Genomic DNA, 14,742 nt, shown 5'->3' with positions numbered 1-14,742 from the left:
TCCCAGCTTCTCTCTCCTCCAGCTTGCTGTTCTTAATTTGATGTCCATATAGTCGTGATAGAGCAGCCATGCTAACAATAGCAAAGAAGATTTCTTCCAATTTATTTCGCTTTCATGTCCCCAATAAAAGAAAAGTGGAGCTGAACTGTGTGTTTTCATACTTGCATGTAAGTGTATTCACACTCACTGCTCCTGAGCACCTCAAACTCCAACTTTACCCTAAAATAAGAAATGGGAGTAAAGTTAAGAAACTTTGAGATGCTTGATTGTGCTGCCCGTGAGCTGGCTGCTCACACAGAGTTTACCATTGTCACTAATAATGACGAGTGCCCGCTTTGCTGTAATTGCTGTTAAAAGCCTCTTTTCTCTGCTCTTACTGGAGCCATTTTACGGCACTCATACCCTCTCAGCATAATGGTTTCTAGGGTCACGTGGAAATTATCCAAACACTTAAACTCCGACTGACTGACCCTCTTCTGTTTTCTGTGCTGAAGGAGGAAGAGATGCTTTCATATGACTGCACAGCAGGGCGCTCCAACTTCCTCGATTCAAATGTTAATTTATGTTTTTCTTTCTTTTTGTGGTGAAGCTTTCACGACTCTTCTTCTCAGCAGGAAAGTAAAAATTGCTCTGTCCTCTCTGTCTCCACACAAACAGATCTTTGAATAAAGCAGTTTAATAAAAGGTTTCAGTTTCCAGCTTTTTTCGCAGTTATGGTTGATTTTCTGCTGCTGTTTGGTGACATTTAGGCACAAATTTTCTGCAGTTAAAGAAAAAGGAAGGAAACCATCTTTCTTCTGCATCGAGCTTCTCCTTCATCTTTATTTAGCCAGTCAGTGCAGAAATTAGCATCGCCATGGTTTCCTCAACAGAAACATATTGAGATTTTTACAGAGCTTCTTAGATCATCACATAAAAATAAATGTGGGGAAATAAAAGTTTATGATAAGCACAAATTCAGTTCAGCATCTCCACAATTTGATGCCATTTTTATTATTGAGTAAGTGGGATTTCAGTCACCAGAGGGGGGCGATATGGAGCACAAAAAATTCATACTTTTCACACTCCTACTGTATATTAGTTTTTCCAACAAAGCACGGTGCGAGTCATCACTTTGTATTCACATTTGAAATTGTTGATCAGTTTGTTTCAGCCAAGGCCCCCTAAAATAGACATGAGCACTGATAAGTACTGTCCTTGCTGTGAAAATTTACACATTAAGTAGAGACAAGCTTGTCCTGTAGGAATCAAACTTTCCCCATAAAGTGCTGGAGATTATTAAGAGTTGCCTTAAACTTGAGTAGGAAGAAAAGAGATTTTTCTCTCAGTACTTGTGACCTTCAGCAGTGTGGATGTCTGTGGGAAGCTCAGCAGAATGTGGCAGCTGTGTGCTCAAATCTGCAGGCTGATGGACACAAAGATTTCTGTCATTACTATCGATGTAATCATCGAATATGAGCCATGGAGTTTTCCCCTGAGTCTAACTGTGATGGTCCGAATGTGTCGGCCATGACAAATGTAGTCAGAGGTTCAAATTATCAGGGACAGAGTAAGAGAGTGGAATACACTCCTGGATGAAAGTCAGCAGCTTCACTGTGGCCATCATTATGATTTTTATTCCAAACGTCCTGATAACTCACATCTGAGGTTCACACTCAGAGAGAAGGTGTTTTTTTCCCGATCATTGCAGTATAACACAAAGTCAGCTGAACTTCGCAGATATCAATGTGTCCAGACAGGAAGCACCCATTACACTGCAGAGACACCAACAGGACATTAATCCAGCTGCACGGTGTCTGTCTCACTGCAGGACGCCGGCCCCTTGTGGATTCTGGATCTGACAGTTCGGTCAGAGACGAGCACAGAAGCTCACTTTGTTCTTCCTCACACAGGAGCAAATAAGGCTCCGTCCAGTTCTGTTTTTAATGACCCATCACACTCCTGAGAATGTGCTGGTCGATATGGATGTGCCATCCTGGAGGAGATGAACCCGTGCCCAGATCCAGCCTGAATGAGCTGCAGGTACCGTCTCATTCCACCAGCAGTGACAAAGACATGAACGGAAAGAAAAAAAAAAAAAAAGCAGCCAGGAGGGATGAGCAGAGCGCAGCAGTCTGTGGTCAGCACCTGCAAGACCATTCCCTTTATTTGGGGTTTGTCCAGCGCACCTGCTGCCACTTTCATCTGTAAAGCAGGTGAAACGGATTCACAGTTTATGCTTCCCAACTGGACACACTGTCTCTGAAGTTTGACTGTGTTATTCATTTAACCCAGTCGAGCATTTTGGAGACTTTTTCTTTGTGTCCTACCCAGTTACTGTTTTTTTAAACTGGTAGTTATACAAGTCAGTATCATATTTAGTCATTATTACCTTAGGAGAACACGAAGATATTCAAACTTTACAATAACTTTTTAATACAAGACAGCTGTTATGATTCATCACCTTCCAACCGCCTCCATGTCTGTGTAACCAGGTCATAAATTACATAATGTTATAATTACACAAAATGTGTTCTAGACCCCAAACCCCTCCTATCATACCTGACTTTTAGGACCTTCAAGCCTGTAGTTATGTTCATTATCAGTTAGAGCCCCTTCTCCTTCTTTGGTGCAACCCTATAAATACGGGGTACCCCTTTGGCCCCTCCCCTTTTCCACAGTTCCCCTGTGGGAGAGGTTGGGGTCATTTCTTTCCCAACACTGTACAACACACATAATGTATATTTAGCCACCCTGATGTTTCTGATTGTGTTTTAGTTCAGTTATTGTCATCACTGTGCCCGTCTTTGGTAGATACTGTAAATGTGTAGTATGCGTGTGCCACATGTGTTATAGGCACAGTTAATGCTATCATGAATAGATCATTTTTGTTAGCTTGGAAGTTGTGGTGGGTTGAGCTAACCCTCTTCCTTACTGTTTACATTTGGTTGTAGGAGCTGGAGCGGGCAAGTTGGAGGTCTTTCTTTCTTTTACCTTTCAGTGTCAGACAACGCAGGAACACACCGGTTACAGCTGCTTGTCATATATTTTACATGACCTTCAAAAAAGATGGTTTCTCATGTACGCAACAGGAAACATGAGGAGACATTTTCACTTGTATGAATGCTCCAGTGCAGCTAACCCAGCTCAGCCAAAGCAAAGTTTCTGCCCAATGAACACACTGCACATTTAAATGCATAAAAACAGTGAAAAGATAATCATAAATAGGGATAAAAGTAACAATATCACATAACAGGAGTCATGACACCACAGGAAATATTTAAATCCCACATCAAGCACATCAGCCAGGAGGAACGCAAACACAAAATGGGACATTTTTGCTGTTTACAGTTTCAAAATAAAAATCTCAGTACACACACACACACGAAAATATCATTTCTAGCCACACAACTAAGGCATCAGTTAATACACAAACAGTGCTTGAACTCAATGGAAGATTTCGTGAAGGGAAGAAAAGCTGTGAAAGAGTATTTAATAGGTCACAAGTAAAGAGAAGCTCAGAGAATGTGACGGCACTTACCCCAGGCTCCTCTGTCAGAACTATGATATCCAGATGGACTACAAAATGAGCTCAATGAGTTTTGAGCAGTTTGTTGCAAAATTTTACTTCATTGTGAAGGTTGGAGTACTTCTTAAAGCGGGGTGGGCACCTCCAGGCCTCGAGGGCTGGTGTCCCTGCAGGTTTTAGATGTGTCCTTGAACCATCACAGCTGATTTAAATGGCTAAATTAGCTCCTGCAGTTCTCCAGAGGCCTGGTAACGAACTAATCATGTGATTCAGGTGTGTTGACCCAAGGTGAGATCTAAAACCTGCAGGACACCGGCCCTCGAGGCCTGGAGTCCGACACCCCTGTCTTAAAGGAACATACAACCTTTGCAGTTTCTCATTTTCCTTCCTGATCCAGTGGAACTCCAGCTCTCGTCTTTGTTTGGATTTCTATGACAGTGTCAGGGCTCTGTGTGCGGGCAGGCGGAGGTGAGGATCCAAATGCAGGACTCAGAGACTGAGTGCAACTCAAAAACCACAGCTTTATTGCTGGCAGAAAACAAAACAGAAACCTAACTGGGAAAACCCACAAACTGGACACACAGGCAAAATCTGATGGTACAACACGACACTGGCACAAAGAAACATGGGGCTTAAACACACTAAGGAGGTCATCAAGGAATTAGAGACAGCAGGGGAACACAGCCGGGAGGAATGAGACCTAACGAGACAGGGGGAGCGAAGCTAGAAACACTGACATCAGACATAACCCTTCAAAATAAAACAGGAAACAATTCACAAAGACAGACTAAACATGGACTTTACACAGAGGGAACACACGGGCAGAGAAGACGAAGCACAGAACTAAACCTAAACTAAACACGAGGGCATAAGAACAAAACTTAAGAACTAAACCCTAAACCAGAATAAACTGAAACGTAGACTTATAATAATAATCAAAGCAGGATAACTAAAGAATCAGACATAAATCATAATACAGAAGAATACCAGAAACATAAGAAACTGAAAATGCTGGGTCAACATGACAGACAGAAGTCAAATTCCCTCCATTCGTCACTTATCACTGAAGCATGTTCAGTCACATGACTTAACTGGACTTTTTTCAGTCAACTGGGGTCACAATATGTTTGCCCATGAATACAATAATAATAGAATAAATTAATTTCTTCATTTCTGCATCTGTGTACTCCATGTCTCCATCTTTAAACTTTATATAACTTGAAGTCTCCTTTGCAAAACCTGAATGAGGCACTATGCTCGGATAAAGGTTTTGTTAATGATAGAGTTTGTTGTGTATATTTGACCTAGAATAAAATCTGCAATCCCTAGACAGTTTGTGAAATTTTATTAGAATCATTTATGATTTATTCATCAGAGAAATGAGGGCTGGAAGCAATCCATCTGCTGTGACTGAAGCTATAAAGACGTGCAGGAGTGCCGAGGCGCTCTGGTTGGGCGTGCAGGGTCACGCTGCAGGAGGGATTTTATTCCAGTAAAATGAAGGTTAGTTCAACTTGATGCCAAATGAGCATCCCACCTGAGTGGAAGCCACAGCGGGAATCTGGACCAGCGGCCTGATGAATCACATTTAAACTTCATTTTGGCAGCGTAACACGCGCTACAGCCCACAGCTGCCTCATCCACACATCGCTGAGTGTGAGCCGACCAGTCGAGGCTCGACATGGGAATAGACGAGGAGGCAGAGGAGTCCCCGCTTCATAAACTCCCGCTGAACGTCTGTTTACTGACATCAGGACTGAGGGCAGAAAACAATACTGAGCCCCTGCTTTACTTGAGCTCGCTGCATGAAAATGGTAGCATAGAAATGTAAGTTACATAACTAAAGTCCTGAGGACGCAGAATATTCACTCTTGTACGACTTTGTTATAACCGCATGTTGGTATTTTTTCCTTTTTCTGGAGCTTTATGCATCACTAATATCAGATGTTAACAGTTTTAATCACTGGGCACTTTTGCAGGTTATATATTCTCACGTCATCCTTTAAAAAACTTACGTTCATCACCCTAGGGACCGTTTTCTGCCACGCCCGAAAAAGTGCTATAAAAAATTTATATATTAATATTTTATTCCACTTTAAATTAGCCAATCTTTTAGACCTACTTCTCCTTGAAATATTCATGTCAAGTTTTAATTACATTTCGCGGATTTTAACCCTTTATATCCCGGTTTCGTCACATGAGCGCACTGCTTTTTTTGCCCCAAAAACATAAAACATAAAATATTTTCCAAAAAAAACATTTGAAGTAATATTTTATTGTTATTATAATTAGGCCTTTAGATGGACAAAAGATTGGCACGAACATTAATTTCGATCCGGTTTTAATTTTTTTTCCAGAAGCCAAAAATGTCCCCAGGCGGCGCTGCTGCTCCTGCTCCCCCGGGGAGGAGTGCCTCTGCCGCGGGTGTGTTTCGCACAGCGCCGGAGCATATGGTTCGGTTCCCGTGTCTGCAGCACACACTTCCGCTACCACGTGAAAACAAATACGTCATTTCCTGTTGATTAAAAAACAAAACAAAAAATCAAACGAACCTAAGGGCAGAAAATGGTCCGGAACGAGCAGCGGGCCAAGCTGCTGCTGTACGCGGGAAATTAGTGTGCCTTTTCCGGGTATCTGTCTCGAGCAGGCCGCTGGAGAACATGTGTATGTTCCAGCAGGCGTCACATGTGGAGCAAGGGCGCCACCCGGTGGACAAATAAAAAAATTACAACTCTAAGGCCAGTACTGCAAGCGGAAGCGGAAACATAACCGATCACGATCGATTTGACCGTAATTTTTTTGCCGTGAAAAATAGCGTTTATAATGGGTTTCAATGGGGCACAAAACGGTCCCTAGGGTGTTGAGTGTGAGTATTTTTGCTGCTAAGCCGTGTTAGGCTGATGTAAGAAAATCAGACTGAAAATTTGAAGATTTTACAAAAACGAAACCGGCTGGCAAGTTTGGCTATGCTACACCCAACACAGCGGAAATGGCGTTCATACGAATGAAAAAAGTGGCACAAAAAGAGCCCAGTATGACGTGAGGGTTAATTTGATCAATAACTTGAATGAATCACTGATTAAAATAACTCTAGTAATTCCATTTGAAGCAGCTGCAGCCTTGCTAACAGGATAGCGCATTTAACCACCAAGCCTGAAGCTTCCTCCACACTCTGCATCACCTGAGTCCTTGGATCCAGTTGTGATATTATTTGAGAACATCAGGATGATCTCTCCCAGATTTTCTTGTTCAAGCTAAATATGTATCTGAGAAGCAGCAAGAGCCAGTGTCCAACTCTGTGCTCCCACAGCAAGAAATCCTGCAAAACCTCCTCAATCCAAATCTGAACCCAACGCATCTAATAAAAGTGGGGATTCTGATTAAAAGGCACTAACCCTAACCTCTACTTTTACTTAGTAAAGCTGGATTTTTACTCCCCCAGGGGATGAATAGGTATATACTAAAGTATGACCACTTTTACTTGCATTGCATTGCTTCCATCACTGGGCTTGCAGTTTAGCCCCTTATAAGAAATGAATCAGTGACCCCTGTTTAATCTTATTTGGTATGCATTATTTAAACATCTGAACGTCTGTAAGCTGCTTTGCATCCCATTTAATTAGTCTCAACTTTGCTGTCACTGACCTGGGGTCTGCTCTGTAGTGGTCCCGACTGAATTAGCGTTAGAGCTCTATATGTAGAGTCTCATAGTGCAAGATGTTGAGTAATGGCAGGGTTGACTCCATCTGTCCCTAAATGAAAGTGACTTTGAGCAAGAGAACCACACCATCTATGTGAGCCTACATGAGAGGCACAGAGTGTTTTACAACCAGCTAAATAATAACAGTTGAACCATTAGGACACAAATCATAAGCTCTTTTCTCAGTTTTTAATATTATATAATGATGGAAAAAAAGGTACATTTAAAAGGAGAATAAATCATCAATAACTCCATCTAGTGATATAACAGCAAAGCACAAGTATTTAGACTTGACAGTAAAACTGTAAAGTGACCCGAGCAGACTGCGGTTTAACACAGAGCTGAAGGAAATCACTAAAGCCTCAGGAAATACTTCAGATTAATGAAAAGATACAGTTAAATTTAGAAATATGATAAAAATATGATAAAGTCATTCCAAAGAAAGATTGCAGGCTCCTCTCTGACAGTCCCATCGGCCGGGATGTCTCAGAGGAAATTATAAGAACCATCAAACAGGCAAAGTCAGGATTATCATAACACACCATCGTACAATAAAAACACAGTTAATACGCTAATGTGTGGCATTAGAGCTGCAATCATTAAATGATCAGTCCTCTGAGAGAAAATGAATCCACCCGCTCCGCAAACGGACATCTTCACGCATCTCAGCAACAAGCAGACTAAACAGCTGATCAGGTTCAGAGGTGACTGGCTCATAAATTAATAGCTCAATATGGAAAATCCTGTTGTGTACATGTAGCCTCGGGGCTAGCTGAGGGGATTAGAGTCTGGGACTTACTACTGGGATGTCCTGATCATGTTTATTGACATGAGAAATGGTAGCCCTATATGGCTCTGTTCATGGAGTTAATTCTTCTAATCCCTATGGATTAATATAATAACCATACTTCTCTTTAAAAAACACTTTGCGTTCTTAAGTGATGTTAGCCATGCTGTGGCCTGTCTCTCTCTCCGGCTCCTGAATTCCAGCCCATGTCTTTATCGCTCTCTCCCTCTAAAGTTCTGATTCTCTTATTTCAATTGTAAATTTAAATTTAGGAATTTGTCCATAAAAACAGACAATGTTCTTTCATGATTCTGTCCATGGTGCTGAATATTACCGTCTGACTTTCTGACCCCATAAATGCTGATTCTGAAATGTGTATGGCAGAAACCATATGAATCATAAAGCACATTAAGCTACTGTGACTCTGTCCTTTGTCCTAAAATAAGCCTGTAATAAGCTCTGTCTGTGTCTCTGTGACCCCCCCAGTCATGGCAACGTTTTAACTATATTTAATTTAAGGCCATAAAAACAATCAGTCACACCCGCCGTGACTCTGGTGCTCATGCTGGTCCACTATTGTTCGTATGTAGTAGTTCTGTCCGTGGTGCTGAAGCCGGTATCCCCATTTTCCCTCAATGATTCTCATATTTAACGATTTTTGAGCCATGTTTGAATCAACTCAGTTGTTGGTTGTTGAGTCTGTGACTCTGTCCGCGGTGCTGATCTCCATAATCTTCCCGCCGCTGAGAATCACCGTGAACAACCTCCGCCTCGCGTCACAGTGGTAAAGATGCCCTGCGTTTTGCAGCGATATTAAAGTGCTGCAGACACAAAAAGCGCCTGTCCTCGCGTGGAAATATAAACCCTAACTTAGTGTAAGTAAGGGAGTCCCGATCACAGAAGCACATCGACACAAAGTCACAGCAGGAACGTTCGAGACAGTCTGGAGGAGCGCAAGCACTCGGGTCCAGGCGTCCACGCGTGAATCATGATATGAATGATCTGAATATGTGGGGGTCGGGCTGGTCAGACCCGGGTTCTCGGGGCTCACTCACCTATGTTGATGTTAGTTGGGAAACTTGTGCCGCTGCAGAGCCCGAGCAGCAGCGGGAGCAGTGCTAAGGGCAGCGGGCAGCTCTGCGGCCGCATGGTTCCTCCTGCAGTCCCGGAGGAGCCGCCGTAATCCCATTCACAGCTGACCGGAGAGACGCTCCGCAGCCCGCGAGCACACTCACGTCCACCGGTAGCGCTCCTCTGTGTGTGTGTGTGTCTCGGAGTCCTTCCCTCTTTTCTAACATCCACACTCGGAGCGCAGAGCCGTGCTGCCGCTGAGACTGTACCTCTCTCACCCCCTCCACTCTCTCACCCTCTCTCTCTTTCTGCTGCGCACATCAGTCAAGTGTAGTTACACCAAAATCAGTGCGTGACATTACTGTGAAACACATTTGGCCACACGACAAGAGTTCAGCAGGTCAGATTTCTGTTAGTGAAGGATCGCCCGCTTCTCCCGCTGGTCACTGAGATTCACACATGTGCTAACTGTTTACACCTTTCACCGTCACGGGATCTGGTCAGTTTACAGACTTCAGTCTTTTCCTTCTAAACCTTCCCATCCGGTGCGAGCAGGCTTCTGAGCTGCGCGGGGAAACCCGGTTGGATTTCAAGTCCCACGCCTTAACCACTCGGCCATCACTGAGGCAGCGCCTCTAACTGTCCTCCTAAATCAGTGGTTATGGGTTCGAGACCCATCCTAGGAGTATATCAGCGTGACCGGAGCAGTGGCTGTTTGGTGGAACAAAGAAAGGCAACTGCAGCCCTGAGAACTTTTTTTTTCTTGGACTGACCTTCACAGAAAAGCCTGGTGGTGACTTAGAACCACGAAAAGTTTAGAGCAAAGAGCAAAAACCTGCAGTTCCTCGAACGTCCACTTGAGGCTCCAACAGTGGAAATAACACATTTATATCTTTCTCCAAAACCAGTTTTGGTTTTTGCTGCTAATTTAACATGGCTGCTGCTAGTTCACAACACACCCGTATGTTCTCCTAACACACCTGCTGACATTGTTCACAATCTTGCAGCCCTGCTGTTCTCTCATGTGTGTGTTTGTGTGCGTGTGTGTGAGAGAGAGTTAACCTCACTCTTCAGCCTCACACAGCTGGAAGTAACGAGCTCACCTGAGGGCTCAGCTGATGCCTGAACTCACATCAGCATTGGAGAGGAACTGAAACAGAACCGTGGACCCAACTCACCAGAAATCTTCTTCCACCACGTTCTCTAATGTCATGAACTTTTGTTCAGAGTCCAACCAGAACGACTAGTTCTGACACAAAGCTGTATTATTAGCTGTATCGTTACATGTAGTCAGTGCTGTCTGAATGAAATCATAATTTTATCTCATCTTATCTAATGTGACCACAAACCCAAACTCAAATGGGTTTGCAGATGTCAACCTGTTGCTAAAACAGAATGCAGACAGAAGACAAACCAATATCTTCTTTCAGCCAATCAGAGCTTTGCTCAGTCCCCAGGCTTTTAGCTTCAATCACAAGAACTGGGCTTATCCTGGGGCAGAGAAGGCAAAACGAAAACATTAAAAACTGTTCCTGTTCATTGTAACAAAGCACCAGCACAGTGTACATGTATGACCATGAGAACAGAGAATATGCGTGATTACAATCCTCATAAATCACTGAGCAAAATGAATAATGATGCTACAGGAACAACAGTAAGATGGGGATATCAGTCCATTCACTGGAGCTGCTGTGGCCTCCAACTGCAGCCACCAGCACATCGCCTTTCACCAACATACAGAGACAAAAGAAGAAACCACAAACTCTCTGTGTCTCCTACACAGGATTATTTATTTGCTTCCCTTCAGACAGGATTTAATTGTAAATATTTTAGACCAAAGAAAAAGGAAAGTGGGAGCGGACACCTGAAAGCTGAGTTTCTCTGCAGTGACACACTGAGGGTGAGGCTGCGTGTGCGTCTCACTGAAAGCGTGGAAATGCCCGCTTTAGATGCTGATGTTTACAACATCACACACGTAGCTGCTGGACAGCAGCAGATAGAGGAGAGCTGTGGGAGCGAGGCCGCTTCACTGTCAGAAGTCGATCGTTTGTCGTGTTTCCTCTGGATCCGCCCACGCTGCCGTTGGCCTGCTTGCTGAGCACAGATAAATTAATTAGGCAGGGACTTGCATGAAAGGGGGTGGTCACGTTCCCCCCTCTCTTTGTTTTGTCTCCATAAATTGGTCGACTGAGAGTGAATAGAAGAGGATTATCAGCGTCCCCGTTACTCCACGTGTGGGCACATGTTGTAGGACGTTAACGGTGCGCCTGTTGTCCTCTGGTCCTGAGAAAGAGATTCTGATGGACTTTGAAGCTTTTGGGTGGGAAAAGTGACTTTAAATAAACCATGAAATGTTCACTAATTAATGTAACAGCAGAGTAGAAGAATCAAATCTAAAATGTTTGTGTCGTGATTGTAAAATGCGTCGATCCGATCGTTCAGACTGAAAAGTCTCAGCAGCTGTTGGATAAAATATAAAACATGTTCTGCTGGCAGAGTGAGGCACACCAGGAGCCTCTGAGGCTGATCACAGCAACTCTGCGCTCTGCACTTTAAAGCCTTCGTACACTCGAATCACTCTCAGACTGCCACCGGGTCCCAGTTTAGATACTTCTGTTAGTACACTTCCACATAGTACAGCATGTCCTTTTTACTTATTAAGCTCTTTACTGTGTTATCGGGACTGAGTGTGAAGGCCTTGTTGGATCTGCTCCGTTGTTATTTTCACAGGTTTGCTTTCTGAGGGCATCAACGTCCTCAAGAACTCATGAGATGCAATGTGTAGCTGCATGACATCCCCGACACAACTCCGACAAAGCACCTACACGTATGAGCTTCAGTACACGTATGTAACATGCAGAAGTGTACAAAAAGGCCTCTTGGACCTGCACCCGACACCCGACAGGAAGTTTTATTTAAGTTAAAAGAGTCTTTTTTTGTTCAGTTAGATTTTGCTTTCAGTCCAGTTTCCTGTGGCCATTTTTCATTTTGAAGTCTGTGCTGTGGTTATTTTTAAGGGTTAGTACTGATGTGATGCAGCATCATAACAGTGGAAACACTTCTCAGATTGATGGCGCGACTCAAAATTTGTCTAAGAATAAAGATTCTTGTTTCTGTTTGATGGTGGTCGCCAGAGAGGAGGGAAGCTGACCTGTTAGACACACCAGAGCTGCAACGTTAGCCACCCATTAGCAGTGTGGTGGCTGTCCTGACGCATTATTACAAGGTGGCACCAACCGACAGTTCAAAGCAGTTTCATCAGTAAATGTTGTGTAATATCATTAAGATCACAGCAGTAAAAGCAGCGATTGTCATTTTTCTCTTTTTTTGCCTCCTCCTTGATTCAACTCTAATTAGCGCCATGTGTAATTAGCTGAAGCAGCACATGCAGACAGGCATCTGCTTTATCTATATGAGCTACATCAAATGGTCTAATCTGAGTCCATGCGCTGCCTGCGCGCTGACAGGAGGACGTGATTGGTTGACAGGATGTTTAGCGATAATATCTGAAGGAGATCTGGCTGTGATAGGAGTCTTTTAGCTCAGAAAAATGGAGACGTCTGTCAGACGTGACTCTTTTCCTCATTGTGCTGATTTCCAGCTGCAAACCAATTTCATTACACACTGACAACAGCTGGAGGTCAGAAGAACTGAGGCATCCTGCGGCTCTAAAGCCTGTCTGTGATCGTGGATATAAACTCAATTAAAACTGTGCTTGTTTTGTTTTTGTTCTGTTTGACTGCTTCTTTAGGCAGAGCTACTTGTGGTCAGACACATTACTGTTGGATTGTGTTACATTTATAGTCTTGAGAAAGCAACACAAAGCAAAATAAAATTATTTTAAGAAATCATGTCAATTCAGTTTTATTCATGCAGCGTCAGTCATCTCAAGGTAATTTATATTGCAAAGTAAAGCAACAGTCAAACAGTCCCAGATGAGCAGCACTTCCTTTGAACAGGAAGAGATCTCTGCAGAACTAAGATGTCCTGACTGATTGGAGGTTGAGGGGAAGGACAAAACAGCTTTGTCTTCTAACATAAATCACCTTCTTTAAAGTCACCCTACAAAACTCTCATCAGTGTTTTAAACCTGCATTCTTTTTGATGGTCAGCAGGGGGCGACTCCTCTGGGTGCACAACGACTTCCAGTTGTAGACAGATATTTAAAACTAAGCGCTGAAAGTGTGTTTTTATAGAAGTCTGTAAGATAACAGCCCACGGCTCCTTTGTTGAGTAAACTGAGGTTATTGTTAGTGTCCAGGAGGACGATAAAGCAGGGAATGTTTGTTCCTCTGTTTCAGGGTCAAAACCACCCTCTGCTCACCGTGTCTGAGACTCAGCTTAAAACTTAACAAGAGGATTAACCAATATACAATGCCATGGTGGCACCATCAATATCATATATATCACTTTTTATTCACCCCAAAGCAATTAGACAATCCCAGACGAGCAGCACTTGGCAAAAGTGGGGAGACAGAACTCTCTTTTAACAGGAAGAGACTTCCAGCAGAACCAAGGACGCACTGAGTAGGACAGTGGCTCCCAAACGTTTTTTGTTAGGCCCCCCTTTGTTTTACAAGAAAACTCTTTGTGTGATTATTTAACGTGTACCGTAGTTTTCGGGTCATAAACCGCTACTTTTTTCCCACACTGTGAACACTGCGGCTTAAACTGACGTGCGGCTAAAGCCTTTTTTTTTCATGCGGCCAAAAAATTTTGCCTGGTAACAGTAGACCAATAAAATTGATAAGTAGTTGTTTGTTGTTTGTAAAAAAAAACATAAGCAACGTAATTTGTGTGTTACTGATACGTACGTGTACTTACAGGTAGCCGTGTTACAGGCGCTGTTTGAGGAAAAAGAGCATTTGCAGTATGTATTTTTGTATGTTACCATGTTTATGTTACCTTACGGATTAAATTAAACGTTAAAAATCCTCACGTGTAATATTTCTGTGTAAATATCTCATATTACGAGCGAAACGCATACGGCTTAAAATCCGGTGCGGCCTGTACAAGTACAAGATGATTTTATTTCTAAAATTAGAGCATGCAGCTTTTAATCAGGTGCGCTCTGTAGTCCGGGAATTACGGTAGTTGTTTTTTTCCTGTGTAATAATATTCAACATTGCATCAATACATTTCTCAAAAAATGCCTCTCTGTGCAAAATGGGTTCAAAAACATAAACAGCTGTGGGATCCTGTTTGTCCGTGATTTGAACCGGGGAAAGAAATCGTGGCAGGATCAGCCTGATGTTATTTGTATCCAGCTGTAACTTTACTGTATAAAGAGCAAACATCTCCAACATGTCAGGAGTAGTTAGTCATTACAACAAGTGTTTGTGAACTAAAAATCAAGAATGTGGGATCCTGTTTGTCCGTGATTTGAAGAGCCCAGCGCTGCTCCTGAAGAAGGGGAAACTAATCCTGCAGGGAGACCTACCTCAGCACCTGTGCAGGTGAAGCCAAAGGGCAGATTTGCTTCACCATATTTTCTAGTCTTTGGCTTAGAATGAAGTTGGTTTGGAAACATATTCAGCGATGCTTCATCTCCTGCTCTGCGTTTGTGTGGGAGCCCCGTCAAAAACCTGTCCATGATGCTAGCAGTGTCCAAGCGCTCTTTTTTTCGTCTTTCTTTTTTTTTTTCCTTTTCATGCCCCCCCGCAATGGCTCTGCCCC

At 43.1% G+C, this 14,742-nt stretch overlaps 1 protein-coding gene across 2 annotated transcripts in view; it reads right to left on the bottom strand.

Annotated features, from left to right (window-relative positions):
* LOC146700852 (glutamate receptor 1-like) overlaps positions 1 to 9,308 on the bottom strand; it is a 109,181-nt gene extending 99,873 nt beyond the window's left edge. For both annotated transcript variants that reach the window (XM_085471105.1, XM_085471106.1), the window contains exon 1: positions 9,051 to 9,308. In XM_085471105.1, coding sequence (XP_085327231.1) covers positions 9,051 to 9,144 — 94 coding nt within the window. In that variant the 5' untranslated portion in view covers positions 9,145 to 9,308. The remainder of the gene's footprint in view (positions 1 to 9,050) is intronic.
* Between the last annotated feature and the right edge of the window lie 5,434 nt (positions 9,309 to 14,742).

The sequence above is a fragment of the Copadichromis virginalis genome, linkage group LG10 (assembly GCF_057382275.1).
Source record: "Copadichromis virginalis isolate Kocher_CV1m ecotype Utaka linkage group LG10, C_Virginalis_male_GT1.1, whole genome shotgun sequence".
NCBI lineage: Eukaryota > Metazoa > Chordata > Actinopteri > Cichliformes > Cichlidae > Copadichromis > Copadichromis virginalis.
This window is presented reverse-complemented; position numbering and strand designations above follow the sequence as displayed.